The sequence below is a fragment of the Phyllopteryx taeniolatus genome, chromosome 8 (assembly GCF_024500385.1).
Source record: "Phyllopteryx taeniolatus isolate TA_2022b chromosome 8, UOR_Ptae_1.2, whole genome shotgun sequence".
NCBI lineage: Eukaryota > Metazoa > Chordata > Actinopteri > Syngnathiformes > Syngnathidae > Phyllopteryx > Phyllopteryx taeniolatus.
The window spans coordinates 7,169,761-7,192,305 of record NC_084509.1 but is presented as its reverse complement, the minus strand read 5'-3'; the positions used below and the strand labels follow the sequence as shown (position 1 = coordinate 7,192,305).

General features: G+C 40.5%; 1 protein-coding gene across 2 annotated transcripts; it reads right to left on the bottom strand.

Annotated features, from left to right (window-relative positions):
- Positions 1 to 58: 58 nt before the first annotated feature.
- Positions 59 to 19,297, bottom strand: hif1al (hypoxia inducible factor 1 subunit alpha, like). 2 transcript variants are annotated; one of them, XM_061782919.1, is made up of 15 exons: positions 18,959 to 19,297; positions 15,210 to 15,400; positions 14,989 to 15,131; positions 12,968 to 13,049; positions 12,728 to 12,843; positions 12,380 to 12,564; positions 9,247 to 9,353; positions 9,009 to 9,156; positions 8,023 to 8,216; positions 7,014 to 7,186; positions 6,842 to 6,943; positions 4,206 to 4,354; positions 1,965 to 2,088; positions 1,759 to 1,873; positions 59 to 1,130 (listed from the first exon to the last, which is right to left on the bottom strand). In XM_061782919.1, exons 1-15 carry the CDS (start codon positions 19,189 to 19,191, stop codon positions 1,072 to 1,074), a joined length of 2,121 nt encoding a protein of 706 aa, XP_061638903.1. In that variant the 5' UTR covers positions 19,192 to 19,297; the 3' UTR covers positions 59 to 1,071. The 2 variants fall into 2 exon arrangements, with proteins under 2 accessions (XP_061638903.1, XP_061638904.1); XM_061782920.1 differs by lacking the exon at positions 18,959 to 19,297 and adding an exon at positions 15,496 to 15,524.
- Positions 19,298 to 22,545: the final 3,248 nt, after the last annotated feature.

Here is a 22,545-nt window from a genome sequence, read left to right as displayed (position 1 = left end):
AAGTGACTGAAATCAATTCTGTTGACCCCAGAGTCCAAATGGAAAACCTGAAATAACAAAGGTTTTAAGACTTTTATTTAAAAGTCGACTTTTGAGTTTTTACAGCCTACGACATACATGAGTACACCAACTTGCTGCAACAGAAAATCTGTGACACGTGATTTTGTTTAGGAAAAACAACGTCGTGAGGCTCCATCCTGTACGGTCTCTTTTTTTTTTAAATTGATATTGACATGAATATGGTGCGATTGTCATGGAAGCAGCAAATTGCTCTGGTTGCTGTTGCTATATTTTAATAATACAAAGTGATGATACAGGCAGGAAATAAATGTATGAGGCTATTTGAGAGGCTGTTGACTCCATTCATGTACTGAACCTGTGTATTTGTGTGACAGAGAATATATATGCTTTGCTTTTTCAGCCACAAATATATGAAATTATGAATATTACATTTTTATATATATGTAAATATTTTCACCACGTTTTTGTCAATCGGGACACACTGACCCAATCTAAAACCTTTTATTTCAGACATTAAAAACTAGCTTTTACATCATTGAAAGTAGCATCAACTTTGTTCATAAATTCATGAACAGAAAAAAAGAATCATGCCCCCCCCCCCAGACATACTTGGCAAAGAAAGATGATTCTGATTCTGAAAAGGCGCATACAGCTTATTCCTTCGAGTACTGTAGGTCTAAAAAAATAGCTGATGTGAAGCTTGCTACTCTATTACTGCTTGTTTATAGTATAGTACACTAGGATTACAAAGCAAAAGAGTTTTTTTTTTTTTTAATGACCATATAAGGAGTCTGGCACATGCAGAATAAAATAAATGCCACTCTATGGACTTGATAAATGTACAAATGATTGGAAGTGTAGAAAAGGTATGTCACTGAAATGCCTTTTTTCTACAGAGCAGCAAAGCATCACGGGAGTGCGTATGCACATTTTCTGAGCTTAAGATGTGGCTGGTTGGCATGCCGCCGTCTGAGTGCGTGCAGAAGACGAAAGATCATGATGAAGACCACGATGAAGATGAGGAACAGAATGATGATGATGACAGCTTGGTCATGACATCGGAGACAAATCAGGGGGCGGCTGAGATTTGAAGACGTCCAACATCAGTGCTGCCAAACATATAAAATGTTATATTTCATGTCAATGTAGCAGATTTACAGTATATTATACATGGTATTTAATGTCAATGTACCTCAATTATAGAAGTGTAATATTGACATCATATTTAATAACTATGTCGCAAACTGGTCTTTTAACATCTATGTATATTTAGATAATATTTTGTGTGTACATGTTTATGTGTAACATCCATCCATCCATCCATTTTCTGAGCTGCTTCTCCTCACTAGGGTCGCGGGCGTGCTGGAGCCTAGCCCAGCTATCATCGGGCAGGAGGCGGTGTACACCCTGAACTGGTTGCCAGCCAATCGCAGGGCACATACAAACAAACAACCATTCGCACTCACATACACACTTGCGGGCAATTTAGAGTCTCCAATTCATGCATGTTTTTGGGATGCGGGAGGAAACCGAAGTGCTCGGAGAAAACCCACGCAGGCACGGGGAGAACATGCAAACTCCACACAGGCGGGGGTGGGGATTGAACCCCGATCCTCAGAACTGTGAGGCTGACGCTCTAACCAGTCGCTCACCGTGCCGCCTATGTGTAACATTAACATCATATTTTCTATATCATGTTTCCAACCTCTTTAAGCCATTTTAGTTGAGAAAACCTACATGTGGTGTCAGAGAGTCCTCTCAAGCTCCCCAAGATGGGATCCCTATCTGTAAGAAGATGACTCCGCCCCTTGGCGCTCATCTCCCCTCCTGATTGGCTCTCCTCCAGACAACCCTGCGATCCAAAAACATCCTCCACGTTTAACAACACCACGCCCTCTACCCCGATGGCCATTGGCCGACATGATCGTCGTCATCTCGCTCACCAGCAGCGTGTGGCTCAGCAGCAGCTGGTCCTCCAAGGCGTCGGCGCCACAATCGTCGTGCTTGTAACGCTTGTCGTCCGTCGCCATCAGTCGGGACACAGAATCCTCGTCTGGGTTGCGAGCCCTGAGAGACACCAGTTTGTATCTATTTAAATTTTACAATCCATTGCTATTTTTCTTGATTAAAAATGTAACATTAAAAAGGTGGTGGGCTTTGGGAACACTGTAAGCGATTACGGGCATTTGAAATAATTGAAATGGGAGACAATTTGATTTAATATAGGAATATATTGAGTTATGAGATTGGTCAAGCAATTAAACTATTAAGTCAAGGTACAACTGTATGTGCTATTTTGTTTAAATATATACTGCACGTTTGTTTAGTTTAAAAAAAAAAATGCAGACTTTCGTGCCAGACAAACAGAACAGTTGGTCGTATGGTTTCCTGGTTTTTTTCTGTTTTATTTGTCTGTTTTCTCCCTCTCTCTGTCTCTCTCTCTCTTTTTAGCTTAAACACAGACACTACTTCTTTTTTTTTTTAATCCAAGTAAAAATTTCATTTTCTTCTCTCATAAAACTCCAACTCTATTATCGCAGCATTATTTTTTTGGGAATTTGTATTGATAATTACATTGTATCTGAAATGAAAAGCAGGGCAAGTTCTCCATCAAACACGCCAGGTTCCCTCTCGTCATTGTCGGAGTCAGTCTCGTTGCCATGCGGCTCCTCAGAAATGATGCCCGCTTTTACGAAAGCTCGAACAACAGGGCAAGCAGACACGTTAGCCCGAGCATCCACAATCCATTCACAAATTGTGGCATAACTCGCCCGGCGCTGCCTCCTAGTCTTAGTAAAGCTGTGTTCGCCATCTGTCATCCATCGCTCTCATGCTGCCCGCAACTTCACTTTGAACGCCCTGTTTACACCGATGTCCAGCGGTTGGAGTTCCTTCGTCAATGATGGCAAGCTCAGAGTTATTGCACTCAGGTGCAGTCACTCAGTCTACGAATGGTGACTGTAGAGACGCTTCTCCCGGCTGTTCTTTGCTCATTAATCCATTGCTCGAGTTGGTCTTCCAACTTGGGCCACCTCGCCTTGTTTCCGCGGAAACTCAGCTTCGTCTTCTTGACTTGGCGAAGCTCGTTTTCCTGCTTCCTCCACTTGCGAACCATGGATTTGTTGATCTTGAATTCTCTCGCAGCTGCTCGAGTCCCATGTTCCTCCGCGTAACTGATAGCTTGCAGTTTAAACTGTGCTTCATAAGCGTGTCTCTCGGTAGGTGTCATTTTCGGGGGTCCTTAGCCAAACCGATGCTGTTTTGCACAATGCACATAATATATACCTGCTGGGGGCGTGTCTTTAGCGTCCTCCTTCACGCGCACCCTTCCCCCTTTAACGTCCGCATGCTGTCCTCAGTCACGTCCCCCTTTCCTCTATATAAGCAGACAGTCGGCAGGAAACTCTCCCAGTCAGTCAAGCGGAGCGCTCATCAAAGTCACACAACATTTACAGATTTTGGAACTCGGTGCACACATAAGGCGCGCCGCATTATTTTTGGTTAATCAGAGACACTTTAAATGGTGACAGGTGTGGTAAATTTTTAACAGCCGTACCCCCAAGTTATAAGAGGATGGGCACAACCACATTATCTCAGTTTCTGACTTTTACACCCTCTCACGAAAATACTTTTTCAATTAAGTTGTAAAAGTTATAGGTCACATTCTTGGTGGAATTAACTATGTTAGTCTCTTCTTTTATATCACAAAAACATGGCATTTAAACAAGGGTGTGTAGACTTTTTATATTCACAATATTTTTTCACAACACCTCTTAATTTTTATCAGTCTTTAAAAACATGTTTAGTTTTTGTCAATGCAGTTGCTTTTTAATAATGAATACCAGCTTGATTGGTTAAAAAAAAAAAAAAAAAAGCCCACTGAGGACAATAAAAATTCACCTTTGTTACATGTTTATTGTTAAAACAGATGTGTTTCCCTACAAAATGACTATCATTGCATATTTTGACATCTTTCCATCATTTGAGTTCATTCATAAAAAACTTTTTTTTTTGCGTTAAATTCTGGTGTGTTCAGATTTTTCTCTCACAAAAGTAGTCACTTCATGCACATGAAATGTAATTATTTTCTCACCATACTCTGGTATAATTTTACGTTTTCTCATAATATTATGACTTTATTTTGGCATAATCTTTCTTCTGCTTGTTTCTATATGGTTTCCTACCGTTTCCTGTTTATGGAGGTGAGCTCTAGTGGTGGCTCGGCATGAACGTCAGAGTTAGCCTCCGAGACAGCGCTGAAGAAGCTGAGCTGGAAGTCGTCGTCCATGGAGATGTACGGAGCCAACATGTCCAGATCTATGCTGTCCATCACCTGACATCAACAACAGCTTTTACACATCAGAATCATCTTTATTTGCCAAGTATGTCCAAAAAACACACAAGGAATTTGTCTCCATCAACTTACCACACGTCTGCGGGACACCATTCAATGACACCCAATACTAAAATTTGGCCTTTACAAGATATTGTACAAATAGTGGCCCAAGGCCTTTATTTGCATTTTGTTTATCAATATTAAACAATATTATTATTATAGTATATAACAATTTAGGTTAAGTGAAAGTTAAAAATGAAGTAAAATAAAAATATTAGTATATTAAATAAAATGTATGGACTACTGGAATGCTAATTATCAAGATCCTGTATCTTTTGAAAAAACAAACACTAACAAACATATATACAATGGGGCAAAAAAGTATTTAGTCAGCTACCAATTGTGCAAGCTCTCCCACTTAAAAAGATAACAGAGACCTGTAATTTTCATCTTAGGTATACCTCACCTATGAGAGACAAAATGAGAAGAAAAAAAAATTAAAATCACTGTCTGATTTTTAAATAATTTATTAGCAAATTATGGTGGAAGATTTCTGTCTCTCACAGACCTGTAACTTCTTCTTTAAGAGGCTCCTCTGTCCTCCACTCGTTACCTGTATTAATGGAACCCTTTTGAACTTATCAGTATAAAAGACACCTGTCCACAACCTCAAACAGTCACACTCCAAACTCCACTATGGTCAAGACCAAAGAGCTGTCAAAGGACACCAGAAACAACATTATAGACCTGCACCAGGCTGGGAAGACTGAATCTGCAATAGGTAAGCAGCTTAGTGTGAAGAAATCAACTGTGGGAGCAATTATTAGAAAATGGAATACATACAGGACCACTGATAATCTCCCTCGATCTGGGGCTCCACGCAAGATCTCACTCCGTGGGGTCAAAGTGATCACAAGAAAGGTAAGCCAAATCCCAGAACCACACTGAGAACCTAGTGAATGACCTGAAGAGAGCTGGGACCAAAGTAACAAAGGCTACCATCAGCAGCACACTACGCCGCCAGGGTCTCAAATCCTGCAGTGCCAGACGTGTCCCCCTGCTTAAGCCAGTACATGTCCAGCCCTGACTGAAGTTTGCTCGAGAGCATTTGGATGATCCAGAAGAGGATTAGGAGAATGTCATGTGGTCAGATGAAACCAAACTAAAACTTTTTGGTAAAACCTCATTTTTGGAGGAGAAAGAATGCTGAGTTGAATCCAAAGAACACCATACCTACTGTGAAGCCTGGGGGTGGAAACATCATGCTTTGGAGCTGTTTTTCTGCAAAGGGACCAGGACGACTGATCCGTGTCAAATAAATAAAGAATGAATGGGGCCATATAGCGTGAGATTTTGAGTGAAACCCTCCTCCTATCAGCAAGGGCATTGAAGATTAAACATGGCTGGGTGTTTCAGCATGACGATGATCCCAAACACACCGCGCGGGCAATGAAGGAGTGGCTTCGTAAGAAGCATTTCAAGGTCCTGGAGTGGCCTAGCCAGTCTCCAGATCTCAAGCCCAGAGAAAATCTTTGGAGGGAGTTGAAAGTCTGTGTTGCCCAGCGACAGCCCCAAAACCTCACTGCTCGAGATGAGATCTGCATGGAGGAATGGGCCAAAATACCAGCAACAGTGTGTGAAATCCTTCTGAAGACATTTGACCTCTGTCATTACCAACAAAAAGTATATAACAAAGTACTGAGATGTTTGAGTAAAATGAAGATTTTAGTATTATTCTTGAAACAACTGACGACATAATTACAAATTTGTCATTTACATCCTTTTCAGAAAAATAAAAATGGTCAAAATTTAAAGCTTTTTTTTGGCCTTTTAAATATTTTCCAGAGCTGTGTATACTCATTGTTTATTTCATGTATTTATTTATTTTTATAAAAAGATACCATCCACCTTTTTTGATCATTTTTCTTATATATTTTTTGTATTATATATTTAAAAATGTAAAACTAAATATACAAAAATGGTCAAAAATAGATTCCATATTGTTTTATCTATTCACTTATATTTAATGAATTTTTAAGACGATGTATTTGTTGTAAGTGTATAATCATATATATTATAAAAAATGTAAAATAAAAAAATCTAGAAAGGATGTTATATTTTTTATGATTTTAATTTTGAAACATTTATTGAACAACAAATACACCAGGAAAGTTATTTGGTAATTTAAAAAAATATTTCTATTTTCTGAATTTGTTGTATTTTTTTTTATTATAACAAAATATGTACTTAAAAAATGTTTCAAAATATCCATCCATCCATCCATCCATTTTCTCCCGCTTATCCGAGGTCGGGTCGTGGGGGCAGTAGCTTTAGCAGGGACACCAACAAAATTCCCCCTTTCAGTGTGACACAATACAATTTTACAAACAAATATTGTGATGACAATACCCCATCAAAAATATTTTTTTCTTGCGTTGGATGTCATGTACCTAATGAGGTGTCCTGACACACTAGTGTGCTTACCTGCTGCGTCTTTTCTTGCGTCTTGTCGACATCTTCTGGCCAAAAAGCAAAGAACTTCTCGACCTCACTGGTGTGCAGCACAGTGTCACTGTCGCTCGGACTCTGGACAAAAACATCTCATCAGCGGGGGACGGCTCGCTTCCCACATTAAGTGCACAAGCTTTGTATTTACCGGCGCTGGCTCGGGATCCGGCGAGGATGACGACGAGGATGAAGAGGGCGGTGGAGTGTCGGGGTTAAAGATGGGAAAAAGGAGCTGCCGCAGCTGCGGGGTACAAAGGTCCAGAGGGTCCTCGGGGACGTCGCTCGGGCTCCGTGGCGTGGCGAAGGACAGCGCCACAAAGTCTAAGTCACGCAAAACACATTCAACGATTATTACAATTCATCACGTACAGTGGTACCTTGGACTTACGAGTTTAATTTGGTCTGTGAACAAATTAACAATTTGTACAGTGGAAACAAAATACCGGTAGAATGTACTAATAGGGGCAGAGGGTCGTCTGATATAGCCGATTCTCCATTACATCGAAGCACTTTTTCTTTTTTTTGGAGGCCATATGCATCCATATTACTGTACAGTACAAACTTACTCAATTTTTGTTACTTTTAAGTACAGAAATGAATACAAAAAAGATGAATAAGGTTTAGTGCCAATTTTGATAAATGGGAAGCAGACCATTATTGCACTCAGCACTTTTCTTGATTCATCAGCGCAACAACTACTTGGTGGGGATTTTATTTACTTTGGTTTTTACTTTTTTTTTTTTTTTTTTTAATTGCAGTTGACTTTATATCATTTTTAAAAAATACATCACAGTTTTGATGACAATACATTTTTTTTAAAATCACATGGGATTTTATTTACTTTTACAGGTGATGACCAACTTTTTTAAAACCTGAGGTTAAACTTTTTTTACTTTTTTCAACAGCGGACAATGTTTTAAATTTGTAAAGTTTTTTTTCACATTACTGCTTACAAATCAGTCTTTTATTTTTTTTTTTTATCAATAAAGTGGACTTTTGTTCATTAATAAAGCCGTGTGTGTGTTGTATTATTATTTTTTTTTTTAAGATTATGTTTGCTGTTACGGCACAGATTTATTGGCATAAAAATAAAAATACAAAAATAAAAAATCACAACAGAATTCATGTTAATAAAAACAACCAAACTGGCATCGAACCTCCTGTCAGTGGAGTGACGGCATCCGCATTTTCTGGAGTGGGCAGGAGAAGCGTCTCCGGCTTGGTGCTGCTGGCACTCTCTTCCATGTCTGTGTCTTCGTTGAGGCTCTCAGATTTGAGTTGATCAGCTTTGAGGGAACCACCCGCGCAGATCTGCTCCGAGGAGAAAACTACGTCTGACTCCTCCACGGCGCTGCAAAGAAGAATTGCAAAATAAATTGTATAGTATATAGTGTATTGTAATTGTATATGAATAGTGAAAAATTGGAAGTGATGACAGGCCCCTCCTCAAATGTTTATAATTGCCTATATGCTCCAGCACGCCCGCGACCCTAGTGAGGATAAGCGGTACGGAAAATGGACGGATGGATATTAACAGTTTGAACCAAAAATATACCACAGGGTATATGATCCCAAAACACTTTAATATAATTTCAAACTCATCTTAGAACATTATCCTTCAAAATAAATGGCTTTTGATCAAATTGATTTTGAAAAAAAATGCACCAGAAGTGCAAGCCTATGCTGACATATTTAAATCTTAAACAGCTGAGATATTTCACTTCAACATACTTCCTACTGTATAACAATTACTTTGTTTCTATCTGGGCTTTGGCCTCATCTTGTGGAATCTTAGGGCATGATAGAAAAAGCACTAAAATACGCCGAGAACCATGATTAGGTGAGTTTTTCAGTGAACAATGGAGAATAGGTTAAAAAAACGTAAAGAGGTGAACTCACAAATCATGAACTGTGAATATCCCGGTGATTACTGAGCATGTAATTTCAAAACGACTGCCTATAATTTTGTCAAACGTTTGTATTTCTTACTTATAACATCATACGGTATACTATAGTACTACTACACATGTAGCAGCGCATTTGGATTTAAAAAAAACAATCAATGTATTGCTTTATATAGAATACAGTTTCTCACATGGCAGATTTAGAAAATAAATCGCCCACCCCCTGGTCTATGGCGTACCTGAGCACAAAGTTGAGGCAGACCACGGCCTCAGCATGTGATGTCTTGTTGTTGTAGAGGACGGTGGCTTGTGTCTCGGTCCAAACGAAGCCGCCGCCCTTCACCAGGAAGCGGTAAGGGCTGGTGCTCACCTGCCCTTTAGCCAACACTGCACAGAGAGAGAGAGGAAAAAAAGTAAATCGCAGTGATATGAATGATGATTTTCTCCCACCCTAGGGATCAAGTCACGAGAACATACGCGTGTGCAGACTCTTGTTGACATGTACCGAGTCCAGCGCGTGATGGAACTCGAATGCCGAGCGGCCGATCAGATCACCCGCCTCGTATCCTACCAGCTCACTCAACCTGGAAAACAAATAAACAGAAAAGAAAATTACACATGCCACAAGTTGTACCTCTTTTATGCTTCACAACAGGCCAATGGTACTCTTAGAAAATAGAATATCAGCCACCTCTGAGGGAAATATATTACTAATATAAAAATAATAACAATAATAGGTGGCACGGTGGCCAGCTGGTTAGCACATCTACCTCACAGTTTTGAGGTCCAGGGTTCAAAGGTTAATTGGAGACTAAATTGCCCGTAGGCGTGAATGTGTGTGTGAATGATTGTTTGTCCATATGTGCCCTGCGATTGGCTGGCGACCAGTTGAGGAAATTATAAACACCTTTGGGGGGACGTCAATCACATTTTTTAATAGTGGAGTATTACTGTAATTCCTACTGCACTAACTCCCAAAGCGAACAGACATATTCCCACATTATGCCTGGATCAGACTACAAGACAAATTTGGTGTTTCATAATGGCACTATTTCACGACTACTGCCATAAAATGTTGCCATATCACGGTCAGCCACTGGCAACACTACATGACATTTATTCGGATACCACCATATCCTGTCTTTTACGATCACTGGACTTTATCTTGTCAAATCAAATGCTGTCAGGGACGGCGGGACCAGAAAACATTTCACCCGTCAACTCGCCCGGATACACCCATTACTATGGCGATGACAACAACAATGGATCGCACCAATCTATTGTGTGGGGGGGGGGGGAAAAAAAAGAACAAAATGAGGAAAAGCGTGTGGTGGTCGTCACCGGTGTTCAGGAGAGGACGTTTTGGGCTGTCCATTTACGAAGGGCTAGAGGTATGTTCACATACTTTTAATATGGCTCGCAAGCAGGCAACAAAATGTTAGGTAGCCTAGCAAGCTAGTGGTAGCACTAACGTTTGTACGTAAACATGCCGGCGTTCTGTCCAACCATGCTCTGAAGCTTCGGTAAACTTTGGTTTGTGCGTGTGAATAAATGTTGACAACGGCGACGAAGTATGTTGACAACAGCAAGCAATGGAGGCAATGCGACGATCACAATAAGCAACCCTATTGGTCGAAGTCAATGTGCGCTGTCAGAGCGTTGTCGTTCATATGTCACACAACACAGAAAATATCCCAACAAAAATAAAAAACGCTAGACTTTTCATTTTGGTGTCATAGGGCTATCGCAGGGCCAAAACATTGGTTGTGGATTATGTCACACCACAAGAAGTTTTGTAATTCCCGACAAAATATGTCAGGCGCGATCTGGGAAATTGCCCACGATAACAAATCCGACCAATATCGGGGCTAAAATCCTGTAGTTTGATTTAGGCATTACTCCCATACAGTGCCATGAAAAAGTATTGACCCCTTTCTCAAAGTCTTATATTTTTGCAGTTTCCCCACTTTGTTTAAGATAAAAAAACAAATGTAAATATTAGACAAATACAACTTAGGTGAACTTAAAATGCTGCTTTTAAATGGTGATTTCTTTAATTAAGGAAAAAAAACCTATTCAAAGTTACCTGGCCCTGTGTGAAAAAGTAATGGCCCCCTTTACCTAATAATTGGTTGGGACATCCTTAGCAGCGACAACTGAAATCAAGCATTTTCTATAACTGGCAATGAGTCTTTCACATCTCTGTGGAGATATTTTGGCCCACTTTTCCTTGCAGAATTGTTTGAATTCAGCAAAAATTGCGGGTTTTCGAGCATGAACGGCCTTTTTAAGGTCATGCCACTGCATTTCAATTGGATTCAAGTCTGGACTTTGACTATGCCAATCCAAAACCTTCATTTTGTTCTTTTAAGCCATTCATAAGTTCTCCTTCAAGATTTACTTTTAAAGAGCAGAATTCATGGTCCATCAATCACAGCAAGTTGTCCAGGTCCTGAAGGAACAAAGCAGCCCAAGACCATCACAAAGTTTGACTGTTGGTATGAGGTTCTTTTTCTAAAATGCTGTGCTAGATTTAAGCCAGCTGTAACGAGACAGACACCTTCCAAAAAGCTCAACTTTCATCTCATCAGTTATTATAATAGTCTCCCGAAAGTCTTTGGAATTATTCTGGTGTTTTTTTGGAAAAGTAAGACGAGCCTTTGTTCTTTTTGGTCAGCAGTGGTTTTAACCTTGGAACTCTGCCATGGATGCCATTTTTGCCCAGTCTCTTCCTAATTGCTGTGACATGAACACTGACCTTAACTGAGGCAAGGGAGGCCTGCAGTTCTTTAGAAGTTGTCCGGAATTCCTTTGTGGCCTCCTTGATGAGTCATTGCTGTTCTCTATGGTAATCTTTGTAGGCCGGCCACTACTGGGAAGGTTCACCAATGTTCCATGTTTTCTCCATGTGAGGATAATTGCTCTCCCTGTGGTCTGCTGGAATCCTAAAGCTTTAGAAATGGCTTTGTAACCCTTGGATGTCAATTACTTTATATCGAGACTGTTCTGGAATTTCTTTGGATTGTGTCATTTTATTGCAGCTTTTTTAGATATTTTGTCTGACTTGATTTTGTCGGGACAGATTCTGTTTTATGTGATTTCTTGATTAAACAGATCTGGAGGTAACCTGGTTTGGGTGTGATTAGTGAAGATTAACCAAAAATTGTGATTAGCCAATTAATTCATGATTTAACAAGGCGGGTAATTAATTTTTCACACAGGGCCAGGTCACTGAATTTTTTTTTTCTTAATTAAAAAAAAACACCATTTAAAAACTGCATTTTAAGTTCACTTGGGTTATATTTGTCTGATATTTGATTTGATATTTGATGATCTCAAACATTAAAGTGGGGAAACTGCAAAAATATAAGAATTTAAGAAGGGAGCCAATACCTTTTCCACTGCACTGTATAATAAAGTTGGAAACCATTCCACTTGCTGGAATTGATGGGTAACTGCCCCTCTTGGCCCCAATGCAAGTGGACTTTGAACTACCAAAAATTTGAATAAGAATTACTTAAAATTACTGACAAAACAATAAACCTTCAATGTGTCCTTGGCGGAGGTTTACGTCTATCTGGATACGTGGGACAGAGGCTTTGGTGCTCACCTGCCCTCGCAGTGAGTGAAGCGCATGTCCATGCTGTGGCGGGTGAGGAAGGTGTGCGTGTCCAGGGGGAAGTCCACGCTGGCCGGGTGGGGGACAGGCTCGCACAGCAGCATCATCACCGTGTCCACAGGGGGCCCCGCAGACGAGTCACCCAGTGCACGCATGTGACCCGTGCAGTGGAACACCTGACAGAGAGGCAATCGAAGGCTTTTAAAATGCCGACACTTTCCACAAACCCTTAGACAAGTTAAATATGTTAAAATACACACCATTTTCAGATAAGCAGTTCAGAAATTGGATGGATGGCTGTATAAACAGTGTGTGCGTGTGTGTGTGTGTGTTTAGTACCTTCCAGCTGGCAGACTTGATGTTAACAGTGCGCCCCCTGTTGGTTAATGTGCATTTCATTCGCAGAAAGAAGTTCCTCTGACTCAGCTGACCGCCGCTGACTTTTTTACTGCACACTAAATACAAAAAAAGAGAGTATGTTTTGCTTTTTAAGCTGCCCTCTTCTTAACATTACATACAACTCCATCATCATCATGAAAATAATATGAAAGATACACTATATGATTGGGTGCAACTAACCTGGGTGCAGAAGAAGGTCCCTGAGCTCCTCTTGGTCGCAGGGATGAACAAATTCGTACACACTCTGACCCAGAAGCTCCAACTATAAAACACAAACAAATAGAACCACATTTATTTATACTGATATACAAAACTAATGTGAAGGAACAGATGAGAAAAGAGTAGGACAATGGCAAGGAGGGGGAAGGAGGAGAGGATGAGGAAGAGCAGGAGAAAGAAGAGGAAGAAGTGAAGGAACAGAAGGAGGAATACTTTTGCAATTATTTTTTTACATCATTTTCTCTCATTTTCCCATGGTTTTGATGTTTTTTTCAAATATTTTGGAGTTTTTTAAGGTGATATTTTGGAATTGTTTAAGATGCTTTGGCATATATAATGTTAGAAAACTGTTTGTTTACATTCAAACTCAGCCTATAGCAAACGTGACTGACGTCGTGCACGCTGTGATTGCAAGATTATAATTCCAGTATCCTGAGCAGACATCTGTGATCCCGGCACCCTCATACTGGTTGTTAAGAGACTTAAATCTTGCTCTTCTCTCTCATCTCCTAACAGCGTCATGTGCAACAACAGATAATACAAATCTGGACCTCCTGTTTGCTAAATGCAGATGTAAAGGGAGCTCTTGTATATCTTAATTTGAAAAAAAAATATTTCAGTTATTTATTATTGTATTATTATTATGTTATTTCTTGTCTTTTATGTAATGTTTTGTTGCAAGCTGCAGTTGTTGTTAAAGTGCTCTAGCAATAAAATTTTGTTGACGTGAGTTGAGTAATATTTTGAGTATTCTTTGTTTGGCTCTGGTAGGACTGTGCAATGTTTTTCAAATGTAAGAAGTAGTTAAACGGGGTCAACAGCTCACGAGAACAACAGAACAAGTCCTAAAGCTCCCCTACTGCATGAAAAAGAATTTTGGAGACCATTTAAGGCCTCTTTATATTCCCGCGCGGCCGACAACGCCCGCATTGCATCACGTGACCGACGAATTGGCCCGCGCGGCCCCTCTGCGTCGCTTGACGCATATGCGGCAAAAGTTTTGCTGCGCGTAGAATGCCGCAGAAATCATCTCTCGCGATTGGTCCGTTTTAGTCACATGCTGTGATGATGTAATCAGCGTTCCTCCCGGTTCCACATTGCACCTACGCCGCCGCCGCCTTCTCGATCGATTTTGCAGCATAATTAAACGTATCATCTGGTCATCTAGGTCCATTTGTTTTAGCAGACGCTGTTCCACGGTCGCCATTGTTGTTACTTTGTTCCTTGTTACGGAAAGGAAAGTCAAGTAAAAACGGCTACCGGAAATGGCCAAAAAAACGCTGAGGAAATTCCACCCTCTGGCATCCTAGCCAATACCAGCCCTAGCGACACCCCCAACTTGGAGGAGAACTGCAGCACACTTTCAAAACAGCGCGCGTGGGTTGCGCTCGAGTATAAAGGCAAACTGCATGCGGGATGGCTGCAGTGACGTCAGCCCGGTCGCATGAATAAAGAAGCCTTTAGTTTCTTTGTAGAATACGCAGCCCCATTCTCCCCCTTGCCTCTTCGGAATGTCGTAAATGTCTGACAAGAGGGCTAAAGACGAATTAGCGAGCGAGCGAGAGAGAGAGACAAAAAGATCCTCAGCTCAAATAATTGATGCCATACTGGGTGAACTTTAACCTGCTAAACCTCTCCCCCTCACTGCTCTTTCACCTCACAATGCATAACCAGATAAAAGACCAGTAAAAGACACGATTGACATCCATGTGACGTCCCTCAAAGCCGCAATTCTAACGGCTTCCAACGTGACCCACTGTTGACTGATTTGTTGCCTTTAGATACACATCAGCAGCAATATTTGTGTATTTTGTGTAAAATAACGATATATTTATCTGTACTTATTTTCCCCCTAACATTTTGTGTTACATCTAATAGGTATATTTTCCCTGTCTTACTTTTTATTATTTTCAAATATTTTAGGACTTTTGAAGTTATATTTCTGCTTTTTTGTTTTTGCAATATTTGGAGCATTGTGTTACCTGCGGGATGCCGACGTGCTTACTGACGTTGTCGGTCAGGTAGATCATGTCTCCCTCTGTCGTGATCACCACTATAAAGCCCGATAGCGCCTGAGTGTACAGGATGTCTGCTGGGTCCTCATCCGCCTCAGAATTCGGAATCTCTGAGACAGAAATGTTTTAATTAAGGTCCGAGCCGCCACTTTGGTTGGAAGCGGCTACTTTGTAATATATCTTTTTACTGGGATGGAGGAGGCGGTGCATCCGCAGAAAGCTGAGGGCGACCCTTATGATGGCAGCCTTGTCCAGGTGTGTGGAGACACGTCTGGGTAGCGGTAGGGTTCGAGCCAGGTCATAGAACAGTTCGGTCTCCTTACCCCGCCTGCAGCGAGCCGCGTCGCGGGAGCGCAACTTCCTCTGTTCTGAGCTGCTCCTGAACCAGGAAGAAAGAGGACACAAGTCAGTTCAGAATAAAGCTTTTCTATGCAAATTATATTTCCAAATAAAACGTCACTTTACAAACCATACATAAAATAAAGCATATCTTCATGAACCATATTTTTAAATAAAACTTCACAAAAAACTATTTCTGAATGAAACTTCACCATACAAAACAGATTTCACAACAAAACTACACTAATATCCATCCATCCATTATCTGAGCCGCTTATCCTCACAAGAGTCGCGGGAGCGCTGGAGCCTATCCCAGCTATCATTGGGCTGGAGGCGGGGTATACCCTGAACTGGTTGCCAGCCAATCGCACATATAAACAAACAACCATTCGCACGCACGTCCACACCTACGGAAAATTTAGAGTCCTCAACTAACCTACCATGCATGTTTTTGGGATGTAGGAGGAAACCGGAGTGCCCGGAAAATAACCCACGCAGGCACGGAGAGAACATGCAAACTCCACACAGGCAGGGCCGGGATTGAACCCCGGTCCTCAGAATTGTGAGGCAGCCGCTCGAACCAGTCGTCCACCGTGCCGCCACTACACTGATATACAAACTATATTTCAAAACGCTTCACTCATACCATTGACCAGATGCGGGCCTTCAAAACAATAACATGTACATTCCAAATGTATAATATAAGCCTTCAAAATAAAACACAATTTGATGCAGCCCTTGAAAATAAACACTTAACATTTGCAGTATATTATTGATAAGAAGATAAGCGGTAAAGAAAGTGGATGGATGGATGGATGGATAAAGCCCTTGAAAATACAACATCACATTCCCTATAAACCAAATGTGGCCCTTCAAAATAAAACACCTCATTCAAATCAATCGGCTGCAGCCCATCTAAAAAAAAAACATCACATTCCATATCCATTTGATATAGCTCTTCAAATTAAAACAACCCAACACGGCGCTTCAAATCAAAACACCTAAATTCATATTATTCTGATGCAACCCTTCAAAATGAAACCCATCCATCCATATTGATATGTCAACCTTCAACAAAACATGATCTGATGCAGCCTTTCAAAAATAAAACCTCCATATTCCCTATCATTGATCTAAAACAGCCCTTCCCAATAAAACGTGTATTCCTTTGATGCAACCCTTCAAAATAAAACAATCAGATGCAGCCCTTCAAAATAAAAACAACATTTACAGTATATTATTGATTAGATACGTCCCTTCAAACTAAAATACCTACATTCATATAATTGATGTGGTTCAGTCCTTCAAATAAAAACACACCCACCTGATGCTGTCCTTAAATAAAAAAGACCTACGTTCCATTTCATTGATCTTATGCATCCCTTCCCACTAAAACACAATCTGACGAAGCCCTCCACAATACACCAGCTACACTGCATTGTAGCATCATGCATCATTGGTGCTTCTTTCTTCCTTTAAAATGTTTAGAGCAGGAATGTTACAAATGTGGCCGGCACGGTGGTCGACTGGTTAGCACATCTCCCTCACACTTCTGGTGACCGGGGTTCAAATCCCAGCCCCGCCTGTGTGGAGTTTGCATGTTCTCCCTGTGCCTGGGTGGGTTTTCTCCCACATCCCAAAAACATGCGTGGTAGGTTGATTGAGGACTCTAAATTGCCCGTAGGTGTGAATGTGAGCGCGAATGGTTGTTTGTTTCTATGTGCCCTGCGATTGACTGGCGACCGGTTCAGGGTGTACCCCGCCTCCCGCCCGAAGATAGCTGGGATAGGCTCCAGCAGCCCGCGACCCTAGTGAGGATAAGCGGTAAAGGAAATGATGGATGTTAAAAATGTTTCCTGGCCCTGTGATGGGAGTGCTTTAAGAACAAGCCCCACCCCCCTTCCTCCACTTCTACACTAAGAACAACCCTTCTGCGGAACAAACAACCTAGATAGCCAAAATTAAAAAAGAGGAAAGTCCAAAAGAGGAGAGAATATCATGTTTCTAAAATGGCTTCTCGGCTAATGACAAACTGTTGGACGCTCGCCACTTGACCCCCCAACCCATCCTCCCACTCGTCCTTCCCAGCAACCTGAGAACATTGCAGATGGGACAACAAGACACTTTTTAATTCCGCCTCTGACACACGCACATAGTGCAAACAAACAAAAAAAAGATAGTGTGTGTGAGTACTGCACAACTGTATTGCTGTGCCATCATGCAGGAACACTCAGTCCTTGTGCAACTTGGCTCGTGTGTGTGTGTGTGTGTGTGTGTGTGTGCGGGCGCGCGCGCGCGCGCGAGTGAGTGAGTAGGTGCAAGACGTGACAGGAGGCCCTCCTCTTTTTTATATTTTCTTGTCATGTGAATGGGAGCCTGAAACAGCCACACGCACACGTGCCAAGAAAAGAACATGCAGCTGACATGAACAAGCACGCAGGCAGAGCTTAAACTCTGAATTGCAAATTCAACTTTTGCCCCGCTTGGACTGGAACATGATGTTCCTCTAAGCAGGAAGTGTGTGTTTTGCCCCTAACACACACCCACATTAAAAAAGAGATGCGCTTTTTTTGTTTGGATATGGATTATGCAGTTCTCAATAGGCAGATTGCGTCACGGATTTAGGTCCCTTTCATACAGATAAGATTACACCACCATTTTGACGAACATTTTACCTGTACAACTTTTAGGAGGGTTTACGGTAGTGAACATTTAACCTGCAGATTTAAGGTAGCTTTATTTTAAGTTGCACAACTTTGAGGATTTACAGTACTCTTATATTAACCTGCGCAACTTCGGGGGGATTTAGGGGGTCATCCCTATTCACCCTTTAGGGATTTAAGTACAGTGGTGCCTTTTAGTTACGAGTTTAATTAGTTCCGTGACCACACTCGTAAATCATAACACTCGTATCTCTAATCATCTGTCCCCAGTGGAATGAATGGAAATGCCATTAATCTGCTCAGACCATTCAAGACTTCTTAAGCACTATTCCAAATCCCAAAATTGCCTCACAATCACACTGTTAAGTTCATTCAGGACATCTTGAGCGTTAGCCACATTTCACAAATTTCATAACAGAATTCCCACAATTAATAAATATTTTACATAATTACATCTTCCTCATACATTTTTTAAAAGTGATTCAAACCATTCGAACTCAGGTCTCACAACATTTACAATATATTATTGATTAGATACATCCCTCAGGTCTCACACAATCTACATTTCAACAATTCAATCAATGGACAGCATTTCAAATTCAGCTTCAGCTTCAAACTGCGCGGCAGTTTTTAAACAATCTTTTACGGTTGTGTACAAAACGAGCTCATTGAAAGAGTCATAACAGAAAAGATGACAACTTTGTACAATAAACAAAAATCCCACATGCCAGGGACCATCACAAATGATCACAACAAGCACATATTCACTATAAATCGTCGATTATGAGTCATACACTAGTGAGCCACCATGGATGAATTGGGTAAGAAGTCACCGTCGGGCTGCCTTCACGCGACTGCTCTCACGTTTTACGAAAAGTTTCCACAAAAGACAGTTAAAACATAGGCGCCACTTGACGACAAACGTCAAATCTTACCGTCTGACGGTCACCTCGGCTTCGTCCCCGTTGTCCATATTATCGTTCGCTGATGCTGAGTAGTCTCTTCTGTATTTTGACTTGCTTTTGTCAGGCATGTTGATAATAATTAAAAAAATATATATTAAAAAAATGCTACTCAAGTGCTTAAGAGTCCGAGAAAATACTGTTTCCGGTTGTACTTTTTCAAAGTAAAGGTCATCGAGAGTTTGTGTTACAAGGATTCCCGGCATACAAGGGCACAAAGATCACAGAATGTAAATAATTACTGGTGTAACACGAAGCCTCGGTTCGGAATACAACCTTTAGAGCAGATAAAAGTAATGCCCGGTAAGAATTGTATTCTGCTCCATTCTTCAATAAGGCCTACTGAAAATTTCCTCTATAAATACATCATTCAATACATTACTGAGCACAATTTACCCAGCCCTGCTTTAGAGTCGTGTGCATCAAACATGTCACCTACTAACCAGATTCGTTTCCGTAGTTTATCGAACCTCTTCATTTGAACGCTGTTATATGAATCAACTAAATAGTTGTTCCCTCAATTTATGACAACAGCAAGTCCAAACGCACCTGTTTTAAAATCCGTTTAATTCTGTAAAGAAAACAAGCAGCTTCCGGTTTGTGTGTGGTTTGATCGGCGGGCTTTTCCGGGACGCCCCACCCCCCTCCCGTCTCGGCTGTTTAGTGTTCTTCAGGGACAAAATAAAACCATGCAATGAAGGATGTGACGCTAAACCCGATTTGCACACGGAACACTATCTTCAACAGGGACCCACTGAGTTGTACGGCAACTCTACTTGGACAAACATGAATGTAGACTAGTAAAACTGGTGGTCTACGGCAGAGCCGCATACTACACGCATAGACACAGTACCGTTTAATTGCAATGGGAGCGTTCGCCGTGTCGACACCAAATGGTCACGTGATGTCTTGGTTGGCAGAAAGGCCAATGGAGGCTAATAGACGACCACGAGTAGTCGGGTTATTCACTCTTATTTCCGTTAATTAATAAATGGTACTGTCGGGTTGCATTATGGGATTTACATACAGAATGATTCTCAACGCTTTTACGGCAACCCAAATAAACATGAAGCCCACTGAAAGCTTATGTGCAGCCACATTACGTGACACAACAGGAACCATGTTTGCTCTCGGCACTTTATATAGTCATGGTAAGACACTTAACTTTGGAATAACTTGTTTTGCAATATAATATTATGATATTAGATGTTTTGTTCACATTTAATGATATTTGCCACAAACAAACAAACAAAAGATAAATCTCACATTAGGTAATAACTTTCATCTCACTCTTAAATACTTGATGCCTCCGTTACGTTTGGTGATATTTTACCTCTTATGTAGGTAATACTAACACAAATGGATATGAGCCTCATAATAGGCAAATGCACGTCACATATGGAGATGTTTCGCTGTCAGAACATTTTCCAATCACCAATTGAATGATGGATGCTTCTATGCGTCAAAAGACTTGTAGAGTTCCATTAATTCTTTTGTGTAGACCGAAATTAAAAGTAGTCGATCAAATATATTCCTCAGTCAGGCCAGGTGGACAGATATGGGACACATTTGTGCGAAACTTCATATTTAGGGCAAATTCTGGTTGCCACTGTTGTACAGAAGCTTGGCTGTATAACTTGGCATCACCTGGCCCATACTTGCATAATGCAATAAAATGCCACCAAAAAAAACAAGGTTTCTCAGCCAAAATTATATGGAGGTGAATGGCAACTAGTTGCCAGCCAATCGCAGGGCACATAGGAACAAACAACCATTCACACTCACAGTCATGCCTACAGGCAATTTAGAGTCTCCAATTCATGCATGTTTTTTGGGATGTGGGAGGAAACCAGAGTATCCGGAGAAAACCCACGCAGGCACGGGGAGAACATGCAAACTCTACACAGGCGGGGCCGGGGATTGAACCCGGGTCCTCAGAACTGTGAGGCTGACGCTCTAACCAGTCGTCCACCGTGCCTAAGCTAAACATGTTTTTCTTATCTTATTTCTTGAAAATAAGGTTAAAAAGACGAATAAGAGAAAATGCAATTATTTAAATAATTTTTTTATTAATGCAATTATTTATTGTCATTTTTATATTTAATGGAAATTGTATTTAATTAATGACAGTTTTATTTAATAGTATTATTTGAATGTATGATGTAGTAGCTAATACATTTGTAATATATGGCTCTAATATTAAGACAACAACATAAAACAGTGGTTGTGATTGTGAGTAGCCAACATATTTACTTTTTACTCGCGCTGAACCAGCACTGGCAATCTAAAATACGCACATCAGCCGCCATCTTGGGAAGTAACTAGTGATTCACCGACATAAAAATTCTTGACCGAAACCTTAAACCGAAACTGAAAAAGCCCAAGGCCAAAAACTGAAACACCAGAAAGAAATGATCAATTAATCAATAAAACTTTATTTGTAAGTGCTTTTTATACAAAAAATGCAACATAAAGCGCTTTATATTAATTAAAATGTAAAATAAATAATTCCCGCCTATTATTAATTATGAAACTGTGCCAATTATTAGTAAAATTGCATTTATGGCTAAGACTGCAGAGCTGCCAACCTATATAAATTCACTTTCAGAGCAATTTGTCCGCATTTCCATATTTTTTAAACTATGTCAAGAACATTGTCAAGAACATTACCGTGGGACAGTTATAGCAGTATATTATGTAATAGGATTTAAAAAAAAAATCTGCATATTGTTCAATTTCACGACATAGTCTTTACTCGATAATCATAGTCGTTAATAAATTATGGCTTCAGTATTTGTTTTAATGCATTTATTGCATCAGCCTTGGAATGACGGACGCATTTGCAACCAAATGTCTTCTTTCAACTCACCATGAGACTGCACTGTTTCAGTGTTTCATTGTTTTTAACATCACTATTAATCTATTGTTTTAACTTTCCCTACGTTTAATTGTTGTACATTTTATTTTTTATACAAAGTACATCACTTTCTATGCAGCTGTGGTTGTTTTAAAGTGCTCTATAAATAAAGTTGAGTTATCTTGCATGGTATTTTTGTATTTCCTGTATCCACTATTGCAGCTGCAATTATGCAAATTTCCCCATTGTGGGACTAACAAAGGTTATCTTATAAAAATCTATTATATTAATGTTCTTTTAAATTATATGTTCATTTTCTCAAGCGACGTAGCAGCGGTGACGAATTAATTAATTCCCAGTCCCTGTCTTTATGTAGCTGTCTAGAGTTATCTAGTGTATGCTTCACTAGTGTCCTCGATAAACATAATAATTTGCCAGCTGTTTTGCTCTTAAAAGTTGGCTAATCTCCGCAATAACGCGGTTCCAGCCAGACCAATGTGACAAGTGTACTGTACCACCCGACCACTTATTTTGTTTTGCTAGCGATTAGCATGGTTACCCGTCTTATCCTCTGTCCGTCGTTATTACGATTTATGCTGTGTCGACAACGGACATGAGGCGCAAATTCGCCTCCGCAGCTCGACGTTGTACTGTATTTAGCCATGTTAGCTGTAGCTGTAGCTCGTAGGTAGCTGGGGCAGCG

Excerpts from the sequence above, each read along its gene's own strand:
- hif1al (XM_061782919.1), bottom strand. The coding sequence starts at position 19,191 with ATGCCGGGAATCCTTGTAACACAAACTCTCGATGACCTTTACTTTGAA. Across the intron at positions 15,132-15,209 it reads GCACCGCCTCCTCCATCCCA|AGATTCCGAATTCTGAGGCG; the intron begins GTAAAAAGATAT and ends TTTCTGTCTCAG. Across the intron at positions 1,874-1,964 it reads TGCTGAGCCACACGCTGCTG|GGTTGTCTGGAGGAGAGCCA; the intron begins GTGAGCGAGATG and ends TTTGGATCGCAG.